At 42.4% G+C, this 16,893-nt stretch overlaps 1 protein-coding gene across 1 annotated transcript in view; it reads left to right on the top strand.

The window, feature by feature from the left end:
• Positions 1-3,969: 3,969 nt before the first annotated feature.
• Positions 3,970-16,893, top strand: part of GYPC (glycophorin C (Gerbich blood group)) — a 33,140-nt gene continuing 20,216 nt past the window's right edge. The window contains exon 1 of the mRNA XM_032113777.1: positions 3,970-4,192. Coding sequence (XP_031969668.1) covers positions 4,159-4,192 — 34 coding nt within the window. The 5' untranslated portion in view covers positions 3,970-4,158. The remainder of the gene's footprint in view (positions 4,193-16,893) is intronic.

Genomic DNA, 16,893 nt, shown 5'->3' with positions numbered 1-16,893 from the left:
GGGTAAACCCTTCTCTTTTGGCCTCGTATGAGGGTCAAGAACTTGTTCAGTGTTATGAATGCAGACAGAAAATTCCTTCTCTGTGCTCCAAGGATTTCACAATCTTGTTGCATTTAAAGTCACAGGCTACATAGGCATCACATAAAACATGAGGTATACTAGCATCACAGTCCATCCTGGGCAATAAGTCTATATTGATCCCTTTTGCATCACAAAGGTTTCATTCTCCATGACATTACATCAGACCTGAGATGGTCCACACCGTCTATGGCCAGTATTCCTCACCCTTTCAGCACAAAAGTAAATGTGAAACAGAAAGGAAACAAGTCAGGGGGGAGAACACACCACAGGTTAACAAATAAATAACCTGTTATTCCTCACAGAGATGGAGAGGAAGATAATCAGTAGAAAATAGTATTTCATGGGATATCCAGAGCCAAATGCTTTCCTATAAAGAATCCTTCCTTCAGGATTCAGCCTAGCAGTTAAATCTCTGCTTGTGTTGACCTGCACAAAGTCTTCAAAACCTAGGATTCCACCCAACCACACACAGCTCAGCAGCCTGGCATGTTTAAGACAGCCTGAAGTGTGTAGCCAGCAAAGGAGAGGAGAAAGCCAACACCACCTCTCCCACCAGCTGGCCAGGTGACCATGGCACGCAGCCCAGTGGGACACATCACTGGCTCATCTGAATGTGGCCACCAGTACTGTCATGAGGCCCATGCTGAGCTCACAGCCAGACACAACTGCTGCTACATCCTCTCCTCAAACGTCCAGATGATGGATCCAAACACCTTCTCTGAAGTTTGCAGGCTGTGCAGGGCAGGCAGTGAAGAACATTACTGATAGCTTTCCAGTCAGCCTCTTTCAATCTTGCCACTGCTTTTACAGGATGAGATTACAGATTTTGCATCATGTTTTGCCATGAAAATCCATCACAGAGAGGGATTTCTAGTGTGATGTCCTGTTGTTGTAAGGCATAACTTCCTGAAGAGAGTCTCTTTCCTTTGTTTTATTTATTTATTTTCCTTCGAGTGCAGCCCAAACCCTCCCTTCCTGTTGGGAACAACAGCTGCAGCATGCTGTATCAGCTTGCCAAGCCTGAATGACTGTGAAATATCATTTATCTTGGAGCAAGATAGCATCAAAGAGAACAACCATGTGGGCCTGACCATGCATTCATTACATAGCTGTGCTTAGGAGGAGTAGGATAAATTGCACTATCAGAGGCAAAAGAGGTCCCACTTCTGAGCTAACACTCTTGGACCTGAAAGCACTGTCACATCAGAAAGCACTACTGAGAAAAAAAGGGAATTTTCATTTCCTTACTCAGAAAAACATTCTTTCGAAGGTTGGAGATGCAAAAGTATTCACCAAGGTAGGAAAGCAATACTTCTTCTGTAGGTTAATGGGAACACCATGGCCTCAAGATCAAGTAATCGGCTGATGAAAACCACAGAGCTGACACACACATTTCCTAGCATACCTGTGTTATCCCACAGATGTGGTGAATCCTGTATGAATGCCACAGTCCTTAGACAAAAATTGCTTTCAAATACCCTTCTGTTATTTTCTCCCTTTAACCCTTTTGGGGAGCTTTTGTTTCTTGCCAGAAGCAACTGCTGTTTAAATATTAGGAGAGTTTAGTCAAATTGAAAATTAATGATTAATCACACATTTTCCCCACCGGTGCTCCACTCCCATCTTTTGTTCTGGGTTCCCTTGGTGCCTCCTGTCCCCCAGGACCAGTTGGCTTATGCCGGGATGCTTTTTGTTTAGTGCCCAGTCTCAGGCTCCTCCAGAAGCGTGCTGGGCTGCATGGTGCTTCCCTTATCAACATCACATATTTCCCATTAATGACAAGTGGAAAAGGTCAGGCAGGTCTCTTTAATGGCCTGTTTGAGGGCAAACAACAGCCTTGGGAAATGGCTTTCTGATTTCTGGGAATCCCAGTCTATTCAATAAGCAAAGAAAGAAGTCCCAAGAAGATAACAAGGGGTTAAAGGGGACTTCTCCATGTGGGTTTGGTTCTGCCAGAATCCTCTTATAGAAACTTGGGCAAAACTTCCAGTGATTTTGGTGGTGGGAGAGTAGCTTTAATAAGAACACAGACAGATGCAGGAAGTGTTGCACAGATGCAGAGGGGTTAAGCACCCGGAGCAAATCATGCATGCTGTTTTCAGTAGTTTGCCACAGAATTCTTAAGAAGGTCCAGACAACTGGCTCTAATGTAATAAAGGCATCACTACCACCATGCTTCAGTTCATCTGCAGCAGCTAAGTTCTCAACAGCAGTTCTGAAATTTCTTGGGGATCAAAGGATCATAGAATCATACAATGGTTTGGGTTAGATGACCTTAAAGATCATCTAGTTAACAACCCTCCTGACATCTTCCACTAGACCAGGTTGCTCAAAACCCACTCAACTTGTGCTTGATCAGGATGATGAAAGATTTAAATGTAAAAATATTGCACGACAACAATTCTCATGCCCCAGAACAGAAAGCCCCAATTTTACCTGTGCACATTGTGTTTCTTACACAGAAGAAGCAGTAATCAAAAACATGCCCATCAGTATTTTCATAGAGAAGCTTTTGGGTGTAAATGAATGTCACGCTATAGAGCCGAAGCCAGTGGAGCAACGTCAGGAGTTTTTCCTATTATTTCACTGTCTTTGTTTTGTGCCTTGCTTTGCTCTATCACTAAATGTTCCAGAGCTCTCTACCATGAGCCCAGAGTGTGGAAATGCTGACTGAAGTAGTTTACTGCATCCATGCTCACAAACAAGCTGTTATTTGCCGTTGGCATGTAAATAAGTCACTGTTCTTTCCATCCTATAGCTGTTAAATAAATACTGTGAGCCAAGTTCACAGCACTGATTTCTTGTAGGAGGTCACTGACATGATTTCACAGAAATATCCTGTGACAATTTTGCAAAACAGGATGGTCCCAGCCTGAATTTCATTACTCTGTTTTTTTCCACTTCCATCCTGATGGTTACTGTGTTTTTGCTGTCACAGGCAGGCTGTTAATTCATCCTGACTCCAGAACAGACACCAGGAAAATGGAAACTTTGTCCATTCTTCTTAGTGTTCAAGGCATATGTATTAAAATTACTTGTATTCTGGTATGACCTAGAAATCCTAGTCCATGTCAACTACAGACTCTGTATGCACACTTACAAGAACTTCATGCCACTGACTGCAGTACAGCATGCAGACAGCCAAACAGATAGCTTTAAACGGCAGCTATATAAACAAGGCAGCTGGCAGCCTAGATCAGGCTGAAAAACTTGCAGTGGAGTATGAATAAATTCACCTCTGCAGACCAATAAATACATCTTATTTATAAATAACACCTGCCTGTACATTAAAATAAAAATAACAAGACTAGGGAGACGCCAGGTGTCTCATCTTTATCCTACCAATGGCAAACTGGGGCAGAGATTAAATGTTTTGTCAAAGGTGCCATAGGAAGCCTGAGTCAGAGCCATGACTGGAGCTACCTGTGCCTCAGCCTGTGCTGCAGCCACAGGTTCCTCCTTGTTGAGCAGTGTAGATTCATGGTATATGCTGACATAACTACTCTGACCCAGTAAATGTCATCCTCAATTTTCACCTGTTAAAAGGACAGAATCAGTCAGACTGTGAGTGTTAAGGGGGATGCTGGGCAATGAAAATTGGAAGTCCTACTTTCAGTCTTACGCACTAATGGTAGACATTTTAGGAAAGGGAGTCAGCAGCAAGTTTTGCACTTAACAGGAATAACATCAACAGCAGTGGATAGGGGTTTGGGAAGTGGATTTAATAGGTGAGTCTGGATTTGGCTAAGAATGAAAAGAGCATTTTCTTTCCACTGGTTGCTGGCTAATAAAAGCAAAGGGGTGGAATACATCCAACTTGCAAAACTTGAATACAGTTACTGCTATCTGCAAATGGGTGCCCCTCCCCGCTCATGTGAGCTACACAGGCAAAAGAGAATGACACATGTGCTGTTTCCTTTTCCAGTTGTAAAGGGGTCAGGAGCCAGGCAAGGAGAGCCTGAACAAGAGGAGCATTTTCCTGGGTTCTTCCAGCTGTTCTGCTCAATCCCGCCGTCAGTTCTGAGCAGGGAAGAGAGACTGTCAACACAAATAAGACATTTTTCAAAGGCGTAAATTATGAGTTCCCAAAACAATGCGACATCTCAACCACGTGAGTACCCTTACCCCCCCTCCCCCTTACAGTAAGAGTGGGTTTATCAGTCTGTCGCTGAAGGAAAAGATTGTCTAATGCATTTCATATGGGGGAGAAAAAGAAAAAAAGGAATGCCTGAGACCGATCCTGAAGGAAAGAAGTTGTGAAGAAACTGTTTTCTTTCTTAATTCTTTGTGTTTGTGTGTGCGCGTTTGTGAGTGAAGAACTGAAGCAGGCTCTGCAAACTCCGGTTCCTGAATAGGACCGAGAAAAGTTAGTAACATTTCCGCCTAAACCCCAGCTTAGAAAAGCTTCATTTGAATGTTTTTCCCTCCCCCCGCCTTCAGGAATGAAGTTATAGAGCATTTTGAAAGCGTAGTGACGCTTTTCTAAGAGAGTAATGGTGCTGCTCAACTTGCGTTTAGAGTCTCAAGCTGTCTGTGTGTAACATGAGACGCAAGCCACAAACTGGCAGTCTATATTTAAAGCCACAATGTGTTTCTGCTCCTGGAAATTTAGAAACATGGGCTTAAGGACAAGCAAATTAGTTTTTCAGCAAGAGAGGGTACAGGAGGGCAAGTCCTCTGTTTGCATAACTCCACATATTTCAGTAAATTTTAAGAAAGTCAACAGTCAAGTGAGAGGCTCAGCTGCAGTATGGTAGTGTTCATTTTGGGACAGTATTAAAAAGAAAGGAGAGGGAAAGGGGGTGGATTATGATTTGATAAACTGAAAAAACTCTTGAGTTTTTGGTGCTGCAATATATCTTTTTTATTTTTTTCCGTATGGTTTTGTGTGATCTTTCCTGTTTTAATTCAAGAAAGTACGTTTGTTTTATTTTTAATAAATAAACTGCCAATAGCAGAATTATTTATCATACCATGGTATCAGTAATGAAGGCAGAAAGTACAGACAGCACTGCTGGGAGCAACCTGCAGTCCAGGGTACTTTTTCTGTATGGCTGTAGACATTGACAATGTTTCCCAAGCTTTGAATGAGGCAGGCTGATCCAGCAGAAAAGACACAGCAAGCAGAACCTCTGTAATCTCAACCAGCAGTTTCTAGTTACTCTTTAGTCCTTTTTGCGAGTTCTAACCAACAAGAAAGATTAGATGCTACCTTTATATTTTATTCTACTTCATTCTGCAGTTCAGAATATTATAGCTTGTTTTCAATTGCAGCTTGTTTTCTGCTATAGACAGGAAAGATACAGGCAGGCTAATTCAGGATTCTGAGAGCTTGGGTTTGGAAGAGCTTGAGTAAATTACTGCTATTTCTGCTCTCCAAGCGTGTCCGGGAGGGTGGTCATGACTCACTGAGGTTCTTCTTGTGTATTGTGAAATACCAACAAGGGTCCAGAGCCAATCTTGTTTATTTAGTAACAGGCTTGGCCAAGTGACATATGCAGGATCATCTCTACAGTCCTGAATACATTAAAAACCACTTCTCTGGCAGACCCAGGTTGTCAGACCCCACAGAAGGCCCTAGGGGAAAACCAGATAAGGAGCTAGTGCCCCAAGGGGCCTTTTGTCTGTTCATAATGAAAAAAGGCGGATGCACCAGGTTCTCTTGTTTTTCTCCAAAATGTGGACAGGAATTCTCAACTTGAACTATTTTAAGATCATATGACTCTCTGTGAAAATAAATGGCTTGCAATCCAGCTAGAAGAAGTATTCTGGCTGAAAAATAGTTACAATATATTCTTTTCTTTAGTTGTTGGGGATTTTTGTTGGTTTTTTTTTTTTAATTATATGGATCCAATTTATAGATTAAGAACAAAAGTTAGAGGTGAGTCTGATAATACCATATTTCTGTATAATGCAAGCTTGGTGCATTGATAATGGTTGAGGTTTTGAGGGAAGGTCTTTGGGAAAAGGGTCTTATTGCCTAGTAAAATTCCTGCTCTTTTTGCAGGAAACAAGACAAGAAACAATTGAAAGTTCAGTGTATTGACAGGCACTGCGCAGCATGGACAGCAGATGTTTGCCAGAGAGGCAGAATAATTGGGAAAACAAATTTGCTTCATAGCCACAGTGAAAATCTTTGAGATAGGTGTGAAAATGCATAAAAAAATCATCAAAAACTTCTGACTTTACTGAACATATTAATTCTTTGCTGAATACTTGCAGGTGAGCCCACAGAGCAGCTGCCAACTGACTGAACAGTGTTAAGTTACCTATTGCTCATGTTCTTTGCTTATCTCCTTGTATTCACGCACAGCTGATAAGAAATTTTTATTCATTCTATAAATGCAGTATGATCCTGTCAATCCAGTGGGGACCGGACTACTGTTTCAGATTTTAAGTATTCAACTCTGTGAACACTGTAAATGTATTCTGCCTCCATATGGGGATGCCCCACTGTCTCACCTTGGGCACTTCCCATGCCCAGCTCAGATATCCACCAGATATCTGGGTGGGCTCTCTGTACACATAACAGAGGCCAGGGAGACAGTAACTCTGTGATGCATTTGCTTCCTGCTCAGATTGTACAAGCAGTAGCTGCCTGACTTACTATGAAACCTGAGGAACTCCACAGGTCTGGCAATCTCAATTCAGCTGGCAGTGTTTGCCCTCTTCCTTTTAGACAGCAGTGACCCTATTTTGAGGCAGCGGGACAGCTCAAATGAGGTGAAGGACTAGGACAAGAAACGTCACCAGGTCAAAGGTTCAACCTGGGGAGGCGGTGATCCATGCAAAACCATCTTTATGGGTGAAACGTGTCCATCACCTTGGAGAAGGTGCTCTGCAATTGACAGGATTTAATCTGTACCCAGCAGGCTGGGAATGTTTGTCTGGGGCCTCTTATACTTCAAATGCCAGCTGTCAAAGGAGTTAGTGGTTAAGGAGAGCAGTTTGTGGAGGCTTCTCTTCCTCATCACCCATCAACAAACAAGGTCCTCCTGGGTGGATAGGGAAGCAGTGTGATGTGTTCAGTGAAGAAGACTTGGCCCAAAAACAAACCAAGAAGTAAGGCTGGTCCTCAGGCCATGCCCCAGCTGCAGAGGGAGGAAGAGGGTGAGGAACAGTGTGAAGTAAAGCCAGCCTTCTGAGCTGTGTGCACTCCGTCTGCATTGCCAGCTGTCCTCCAGCAGTAACCCAGGCACTGCCCTGCTCAGGGGAGCAGTCTGGTGCTGCCTCTGTTTTACAAGCAGGAGGTCTCAGCTCCATCAGGCTAAGCTTCTCCACCTGCCCCAATGAAACCTACAGCTTCTGGCAAAATGAGTCATGTGTGGGTGGGCTGTCCCCCAGAGAGGCTGAGACCTTGCAAAGGTGGCCTCAGACAAAGGCAGAGTGACTTATAGTTGTGAATGGGGAGTGTGGTTCTGAGAACAGCCTTGCCCCATCTTAACTCATGATGAGATATATTTCGGTGCTGCAAACTGGTCCTTTACATGTTCCTGGAGCAATACCACTTGCCTTTCACACATGACCTGTGAAAAGTCTTGAATGAACCCTGTAGGCTTTTAATTATATTATTCACACCTTGGCAATATATGTGATTTCATTGCCCTTAATCAACAGAAGTGCTTGCCTGTGACAGTGAGTGATAAACTAAAACAGAGGTATTGATTATGAAAATCTGGTCTTCACTGGTAAACCTGTGAGCATTTATACACAAGGAAACCTACAGATTATAATAACCTCTCATTTTTAGCACAGAAATCTCAAAACATATCCCACAAGCATTTATGTAAATTGAAAGTCTCTGCTTGTATGTTTGTTTCCCACCACTGTGCATATGAATTGGAAAATTTGGCTTTATACCCCAGGGCTATCCTGACACCCTCACCATCTGACATATTTATGTGAAAGCCTGGGAATTGAAAGGCTCAGAATGCACCTGAAATTTCAGTAATTAACAGCAGAAATGTTGGCAAGCCACTGAACTGGAGAGAATAGGGAGGATGTCAACCCAAATAGGAGTCTGCTGGTCTAAAATACTTAATTTTCAGCATTGCTGGGCATCATTTAAAAAAAAAAATTTACACAGTAGATGTTAAAGATCCAGGTTATGGCTAGTTGTGTGCTTAAGCCTGTTAATATTACAGAATTATGCAGTGTCTGCATCTCATTGCTGATACTGCTGCACCTTTCTTTCTAGGCTCTTGTGTAATATACCCTGTAGCCATCACTGCTCAAATGACTGAGTCCAATCAGCAAAGTCTTTTGTGAAACAGGCTTCCAGGACTGCATTCTCTAATGAATGTCTGTTTGTGTGTGTGCTCTGTGCAGTGCCTGTCTCTATTGTCAGGGAGGGATTAGTATTCCTATAGCATAGAGAAATTCACGCCAACAGAGGGATCTGATTGTGCTAGGTGCTGTACAGTCACCTTTTCTTCAAAAGGCTGGTAAAAAGGAGAGATTACAGGTGGGAGAGAAATGACTGCTCTCCATAGACACTGCTGGGGAGTCCGCTTTTAGCTGGGAAAAGCTGGGGAGGTAGGAGTTGGTTTGATTCCAGTAGATCCACTGGGGCAACAGCTCTTTGCTTCCCACTCCCTAATTTTTTAATGCATGCTCAGGAAAAAAAAACATAGCTCAGAAGACATTTAGCAACTGCCCTGTTTGTTTCCCACAGAAAGACCAGAAAACTTTTGAAAACAGCATTTGGCATAAGTAGGAACTTTGTTTACAATTTTTTGTTTCTCATACAAGTTGTGATAGAAAATTCATGAAAAACCCAGATGCCACAGTGACAAAAATATAAGAACACCTTAGGAGGGCAAGTATTGGGGCAGTAGACAATTGTGTTTTACTTACTTAATTTCCTAAATCAGATGCATTTGACAGCATTACCCCAGCAATGAGTCAATGAAAAATTCACCAGCTGCTAAGCATTCTGAAAAACTACTTGGAGAATGGAGAAAAGTGTCACTTGGAGAAATCAGGTTTGGTTTGCCAACAATTTATGGACACGAATGGAGGAAAGGCCTCTCTTCTCTGGGTAATTTATTTGTAACTGATAACTCAACTGCAGCAAGTAACGATACTGCAATGCTATAACAACAGACATGCAGCTCATAATTTGTAGCTGAAATAAGGTCTGGACTCCTTTGTTTCTCCAAGAGTCAGCATGATCTAATTCACACCAGATTCCTATCTCTGCTATGTTAGCATGGAAATCAAACACATTGCCTGTGCTATGCTGTTCCCTTATTGCAGATGTACCTTGCACGTGTAGTTTCACCAATGGGACAGCTGGCTAAGTGATTTTCCTCTTAATTAATCATCTCATATGCAAAGGAAGCCAGTTTCTCATATCTTCTTCTCTTCTGACATATGTTTCACCACAGGGTTCTTCCTGATGAAGCAGAAAACTTCACTTAAAATCTCAATGGGTTAAACTTGTTCTGCTGCATTGGAGTTTTAAAGTGGCTTTTTTTCCTTTCCTCTGCCTCCCTTTTTCATCTTAAGAGGGGAAAAAAAGTCGGTTACTTCATGAGGGTCTCTACCTCTTTCTTCTTCAGATAAGCCCTGAAACAGAGTTAAGCTTTTTATCAGTAAGTTGCAGGGGGGTTTTTGAACACACCCTGAGACAGTTCTTTGTTATTGTGAGTGATAAATGCCTATTTTACTGGGGACTGCATGTTTAAAGTATCTAGTTTTATGAGGCAGTCCACACCATAAAGAACATATGTGACAAGGTCACAGCCATGCAGAATCAGACATCAAATCCTTCCATATGTGTAGGTGTTCAGAGTTGCAAGCAGAGACTCTTTCAGTAATACCAAACCTAGAAAACAAGTTTGAATTCTGTCTGTACACACACATATGCACACCCAAAGTGTATGTGTATACAATATACCAGATATCTGTATGCATACATATACAAGGACACACATATTTATACACACCACCCTTTCCACTACTTTTATGGCTTTATTTGTTCAGATTTATATCCCTCTTCTAGCTCATCTGTGCTGGGAGAATTTGGTAGCTGCATCTTTAGGACAGTTTTCTAGAAACACTGATAAGATTAGTATATTCATACTGAAATTATTCTTTAAAAAAAACTAAACCCCTTTGGAAACACTCATATTATGTAATTCTGTGTCCCACTCAAACAGTTGAGAAGATTCATTTATACTGGAATGGATTTTACAGAATTGTTATTCCAGTTTAACTTTTTTTTTGGTAGGCAAACTTCTTCTCTGCTCTTCAGCTCATTTCCTTTGAAAAGTGTTCTCACTAACACAAAAGCAAGATGCTTCTTGTCTACTAATTGGATGTTTCAAAAATTTCAGTCACTTAAGAAGGAATGAAAAAGTGGGTCTTGATGGCTGACTTTAGATAAACCAAATAATCCTTAAGTAAAACAAATAGCCCACGAATCACTTAACACAAAGTGTTAAATCACAAAACACAAGTGATTGAAGAGTTACCTGTATGAATTAATAGAGGGAAAAAATATTCCTAGTGGATTGTGAAGAGTTACCATAAAAATGTAGTAATCCAAGAGTTCAGGAAACTTGTGTACATATTCAAAAATCCTGATGTTTAAAATGACATGCTGGATTTTTATATTTTATTTCTGTCTTCTAGGATATATTGTTGAATTCTGCTTTCAAGATTTTCATAGCATATATTAGGGCTAGAAATTTACCAGTTTATTATGAAACAGTCCAGTCTTTTATTTCCTGAAACTTCTATAACCAGCACTCATGAGCTAGCTGAGATTGTTCTTCCAACTATCAATGGTTCATTCAAGTGTAATGAGCACAGTTCCAGTCCCATCCAACAAAGCAAGCAGGAAATTAAATCCTTGATGTATCTGTGGCCTCTCTCACACCTGCTCTCTCATGTTGTCTAGTTGAGATATCCTCTGCACCTCCTAATCCCACCTGTCTGTCCCGTTCTCAGCCCACAAGTAAATGGTCATATCTGAACATACAAAAGACACAGGTCCCAGCTGATAAATGCCATTTCCCCACTTCTTTCAAGGACCTTCCACAGTTCTGCCAGTGGGAAGGAAGAAAAGAATAGGACAGGAAGACATAGATCTTTCCCTGTCACCATCTGGGCTGAGGCTTTGTTTCCTCTGGGACTTGCCCCCTCTTCCACTCTCTCCCCCTCTTCTCCATTGATTTCTCTTTGCTCTCTCATCTTCACAGCTTGCTATGAAACAACACCTCCCCTCTCCAGATCTTTCCTCTCATCACATAGCAATTTTTGTTTACAACTGGGACATGCTTTTTACATTCTGGATCACACGACTGGGAGAGATGATTATTGTCTGTCTCTTTTGAATTTCCATAATTACGTCAATGGCCTTTGAGTTTTGGACTCTGTTGCATAAAAATCCAGTTTTGCCTTAATGAAGTCATAGAGAAATTTTTTTTTTAGTTTAGAGAAGCCTATGCTACCAGTTACTAAGGGCAGTTAAGCCCTTGGTGCAAATAGGGGCTATACACAGGATGAGGCTGTATCTCGCTCTACAGAAAACCCTGAATAAAGTGCTGAGTACACCAGGAACCAAATCTCCAGTTGGGAACCCCTTTTCAGCTTCCCCTTTGCTTTGGGGAAAAAACCCTTTGCTTTGGGTTGTTTTTTTTTTTCACTCTTCTACAAAACCACTGTGTGCTCTGAACACTCTGTCACTTTTCCTGTCACTCATCCTATCCCTGCTCCAGTCATGAAGAAGAGTGAACAGCTTCTGCTAACATCACCAAGGCCAAGAAGAACACTACCGGGTCAGGGAGAAGAAGGCCAGGTTGGCTGGGGCTTTGAGCAACATGGTCTAGTGGAAGATGCCACTGACCATGGGGGTGTGGTTTGAAACAGATGATCTTTAAGGTCCCTTCCAACCCAACCCATTCTATGATTATATGATTCAAAGGGTGCTTGGTAGGTCCTTCTCGTGAAGGCTGTGTACCCCTAATGTGAAGAAACAAATTCTTTTGAAACCTTGCTGTGCCTTTGGCACGTTACCATCTCCCACTTAGAGCTGTCTACTCCTCATACCTAGAGCTCAAGCAATGGTTAGTGTGACTGGACCCATGAACATCCTCAAAAAATGAAAAATACCCTTCTATCTCACCTTTTTTATAACTGAATGGATCTGGTTCCTCGAAACACCTTTCCTCAAGTTAACCATCCCACATCCTCACCCAAGAATCCAGATCTGATTTCTACTTGCTGTACAGGGGACAATTTGAACTTATTTCAAATCCAAGCCATTACCACAAGGGTAGTGATGCATGCTAACTTGGCATGGCGAGAGATGGAAAAGATGGTGTTGTTCAGCCCTCAAAAGAAGCTGGGTTTTTTTTCAAAGCCTTGGTTATCTAAGTCTTTCCTCTGTTTCCAGGTCTCCAATTAATGTCTCCTTCCTACTTATGGTTAATAGCAAGCTTTCCTTTCACATCCTTTCCATTTCCTCTTGACAAAATACAGTCTTCATTGCAAAAGTGGATCCTTTTTATTTTGTTTAGTCTGTAAATTTATCAGGACAGAATGATCTCTCCTTCTATCTCCTTTCTAAACAAAAATCACCAAATAATTATTTGACACTTTGGTGCTCATGTGGCACTGACCACATCTGTCTTCTCAAGCTACCTCACCAAGTTGCTGATTCTGGACAGAGATTTCAGCCTCCTGAAGTATGAAGATATAATTCAAAAAACAACCTTCAGTATGACATCAACTGGTAATGCATATCAAGCTGAAAGGATTTAGGGGTTTCTCCTTGAAAATATTTTTCCCCTAAACACATTTTTTTGTATTCTCTGAGATAGTCTCTGGACTGTGGAGATCAAAGCAAGCTGGAAATCCAGCAGAGTTTTTAAGTGCATTAAAGGTACAGTGTTTCAAAGCCACAATGCCTGAACATTTAAGCACCATGGAAGAAATGGAGTAGCAGGTGGTAATACATGTAAACATGATTGTTATAATCTTAATACTTTACAATTTGTCAAAGCCTAACTGTGTGACAAAAAGCCAAAATAAAGGATGCTGTGTGCACATGCAGACACACAGGAGAGCATAAAACCCAAGGACACCAGCCAGCTTTGGGTTTTCCCTTTCAGCCACATTTTTGATCTTGTAAGTCATTTACAGTAATAAGGATGTGGATTTACCAGACTTATGTGGAACCTGGCAAATCTGAGCATGGAGTGAGTGCTTCTTGGGAGATTTGAATACAGAAACATAATTCTCTGCTGCACTTCTTTTTTGCAGAGGTAAAGAGTATAAAATGCCATCCACCATAGAGCAGTGGCATATTGTGAATGTCTGTGTATTGTGAATATATAGAGACACAGTCTATAATGTTCCTCACTTAGCAACTGAGACATTATAGAAATATTTTCAGATGCTTTCACAGAGCCAAAGTGAGACAAAATGAGACTACTTTTCTTTTTATTACTCCTAAAGAAATGAGAAAATATCAAAAAAGGGTGCCCGCCAGATCCAACCCCTTTCCTACCATAAGTTTTGGTACATGTTTTCTGTACAGCTGTAGCTGTAAACAGAAGGCTTCATCACCTGAGATCACCTGAGGTCCTGGCCTGTAAACAAATAGTCAACCATTTCTGTGTCCTTCCCGTTTCTGCATTTTCTTGGGAAATGCCTTCCTTACTGCAAGCTGCCATTACAGTGCTGAAATCAGTGTTGTTGAGGTCCTTGTACCCTGGAACTTGAGATTGCTCATATTGATTTTATTGGACTTTGTATCAGAATTTGCTGATTTCAGACCATAAGTTTTTAATACTGCTCTGCTTCAAATGCCTTGGTTTAGTTCACAGCAGCCTCATCTACTATCAGCACAGATTTTAATGAAGGCAAAGTGATTTATCAATGGTAACTAGAACTCTTGTAGGAAACACTATTGAAGACAGGGGGTAGTGGGAAGCAAATAAAGATAAACTGATCCTGTATGCTCCTAAAGAAAACTTCCTGCTGATTCAAGGTTCTTGCACATTAAGAAAAGATGTGGCTCCTGAGCTCATTCTCCCTGTGGATTAATGATCCGTAAGGGACTCTTTGTACCAAGGAGGAGTAAATCACCCCTCCTGCTTTTGGCAGGCAGGAACGTAACTGGGGAGATAAATGCTTTTACATTTCTCTGAACTTTGCTTTTGCTCCTGGGGTAAAAGATTTCCCCTTCTGGAATCCATTAAAATCTGTGAATCTCAGACAAAGACTCTTCTTCCTCCTCTCATGGTCTGTGTGATATGCTTAATCTCTACATCCTGGGGACATAACCATTTGTGAGCTGGAAACAGAGCATAAGCTGAGCCCTTCTTCTCTTGAGGTACCTCCTCTGGCTTCCTTTGCTTGCAATGAATGAAACCTTTCATTTCAGTGCCTCTGACTTGTGTCAGAAGATTTGTGACTGACTGGAGCAACAATGGGGTGGCAGAGAGGGATGAAACTCTTTAAAATGTGACTTTGCTAAATAAGTAAAGATCAGCTTTAAACACAGGGGAGAAAGCAAGACGAGGTACAGCTGAATGACACTGTTTTAAAGAAAAAAATGCAGCCTGGACTTTTCGTCCCTATTCCTCTCCACGACATGCATTTCCTTTAAGGAAAAGGTCATGCCTTCTTTCCCAGGCTGCTACAAGCCTTCCCCAGACAGGAAGCATATCCTGTGTCCTGTTTTCTCCAGAGTCCAGTAGCAGAGCAGATGGGACCGTAACTTCCACGTTGCTGCTGCCACTCTGCTGTTTTTAAGTGATCTGAGTACCAAATCTCTGGGTGAATCTTCCCCCCTCCCAATTGTGGTGCAGCCCCAGGGCCTTGCAGAGCTGGCAGCTGCTGGAGATGGCCAGAGGGAGAAATACAAGCTCCTCCCTTTGGAGGTCTGGATGGCTATTTTTGTCAGATATGAAACTGCAGCAGTCATTGGGGGGAGATGTGGGAGGGGGAAAAGCACATGTTCTGTATTTAAAGTTTGTATCTGTGATTTATTCCGGAAGAGAGGGGCATATTTTCCTCATTGAATGAGAAAAAGAGATTTGGAAACTGCAACATACAGCAAATGCCATTTTCCACCCAAGCAATTTCCTTCACAGCTCACACCTAAGAAGTTGTCAAACCCTAGGGGATCAACCCTCCCGAGTCACGCCCTGCTGCCTGCAGCACACAGCAATGTCCAGTACTTTTGGGTGGCTGAGGGAAGTCTGCAAGGGAAATACTGATAAATGTGGGTGTTCAGCTTTGCAATTGATTTTGTTTTCCACTATTTGGCACTTTAAGGCACCAGCTTGCTGTCTGTGGACATGAGCATCCATATTCCTAAGAGGATCACTTCCTCCCACTCCCCGCTCCACTGAAAATATCCTGGGTGAGAGGAGATGTAACAAGAAATGCAAATTCTGTCCATTAACAGAAGCAAAGCCATGGCACGCCAGCTGTGGCCAAGGGTCATATGTCTCTCCAGACTCCCACGGCCACACACATCTGTCTTTTCCATTCCCCAGCCTTGCTGGGATATTTCCAATCCATCTTCTAGATAATGGGATTTGGTACCGATTTTCCCCATCCTTTGTTTCACTGCCATTGCACAATGAAGTGATGCTGTGGCATGACCAGAGCTGCCTGTGTGTCTCCCTTGGCCCTCACCAGCTGTTAGGTTACACAAGTATTAAGGCAAAGAGACTTTCTTTCCTGGGGACATTGCCACTTCTACCCACCTGCTACAGAATCCATGACAAATGATGGCCAGTGCAGGTTTGATCCTGATGGTGCTGGGTATTCTTGACTAACCAAGACTTAAAAGCTTTTTCATCTCTGCCCATGAAAGTGCTGCACTGAGCATGGAGCTGATGGTCTGTCTAACCCACTAGAGCCAGTAGCAGATGCTTAATGGAGAGTTAAAGCACAGGGCAACAACCAAGGGATCTGAGGAATGGGAAAGTTTTGAGCCAGAATTAGTAATTCAGTGTTTAAATGGTTGCCTTGGGGTATAAAAGCTTTTGCATTTACCAGAGTTTCTCATACGAAATACTTTAACCTCCTGCTCACATCGACTCAGCGCTTGGCAGGACTGAGCCTTGGCTGCCTCTCTTCTTGAGCGAGCTCTTTTAACTTCTAGCTGAAAGAATTCAACCTTTGAAGCTCAGCATTACTGAATGCACAGCTGGTGGCAGAGAGCAGGGAACTCCTCTGTCCAGTTCTCCCAGGTAACCCCAGTGCCTCCAGGGGCGTGTGACCATGACTTTATTATTTTGTCCCCTCCATCAGCCAGCTGTGCAGCAGCTGTCCACCCCAGCAACAATAAAGACTTTTGTCCGAAGCCAGCTGTGCAACGCAGCACAGTACAAAGGTGCTGGTAAGCCTAGCCCCTGTCTTGCAATGAAGCCAGGACAGGGAATATCTCTGCCACCCCTTCTTCCCTCCCCATTAAGTAGAGCTCCTACTTGTCAGGCAAAAATATACAGGGTAAGGTTTTAAAGAGTTAAAGCCAGATTGCTGTGTATGACCCTTCTTTATAGCGCATGTGCATCTCCTAGGGAGTGCTTCTTGCTGACTGTCTCCTAAAGGGACTCTCAAGAGCAGACAAGCTAGAAAGACAAGCTTTAAAGCTCCTGCCTGTGTGTTTAACACTCGTGGGTGTAGCAGGGCCACAGGGAAAGAAAACCATGTCTCACGAAAGTAGCCTACTGGGTTTGGAAAGGCAGACATTCAGGTCTTGTGGAAGAAGGAATTAAATTGACAGAGAAGCCCTGTAAAGCTCGGGTCCTGTGGCCTGTTTTATCCAGTTAAGTTTTCTCT

Source organism: Corvus moneduloides, chromosome 7 (genome assembly GCF_009650955.1).
Source record: "Corvus moneduloides isolate bCorMon1 chromosome 7, bCorMon1.pri, whole genome shotgun sequence".
Lineage (NCBI taxonomy): Eukaryota > Metazoa > Chordata > Aves > Passeriformes > Corvidae > Corvus > Corvus moneduloides.
Note: the sequence above shows the minus strand (reverse complement) of the source record. Positions and strands in the feature narration are given on the sequence as shown.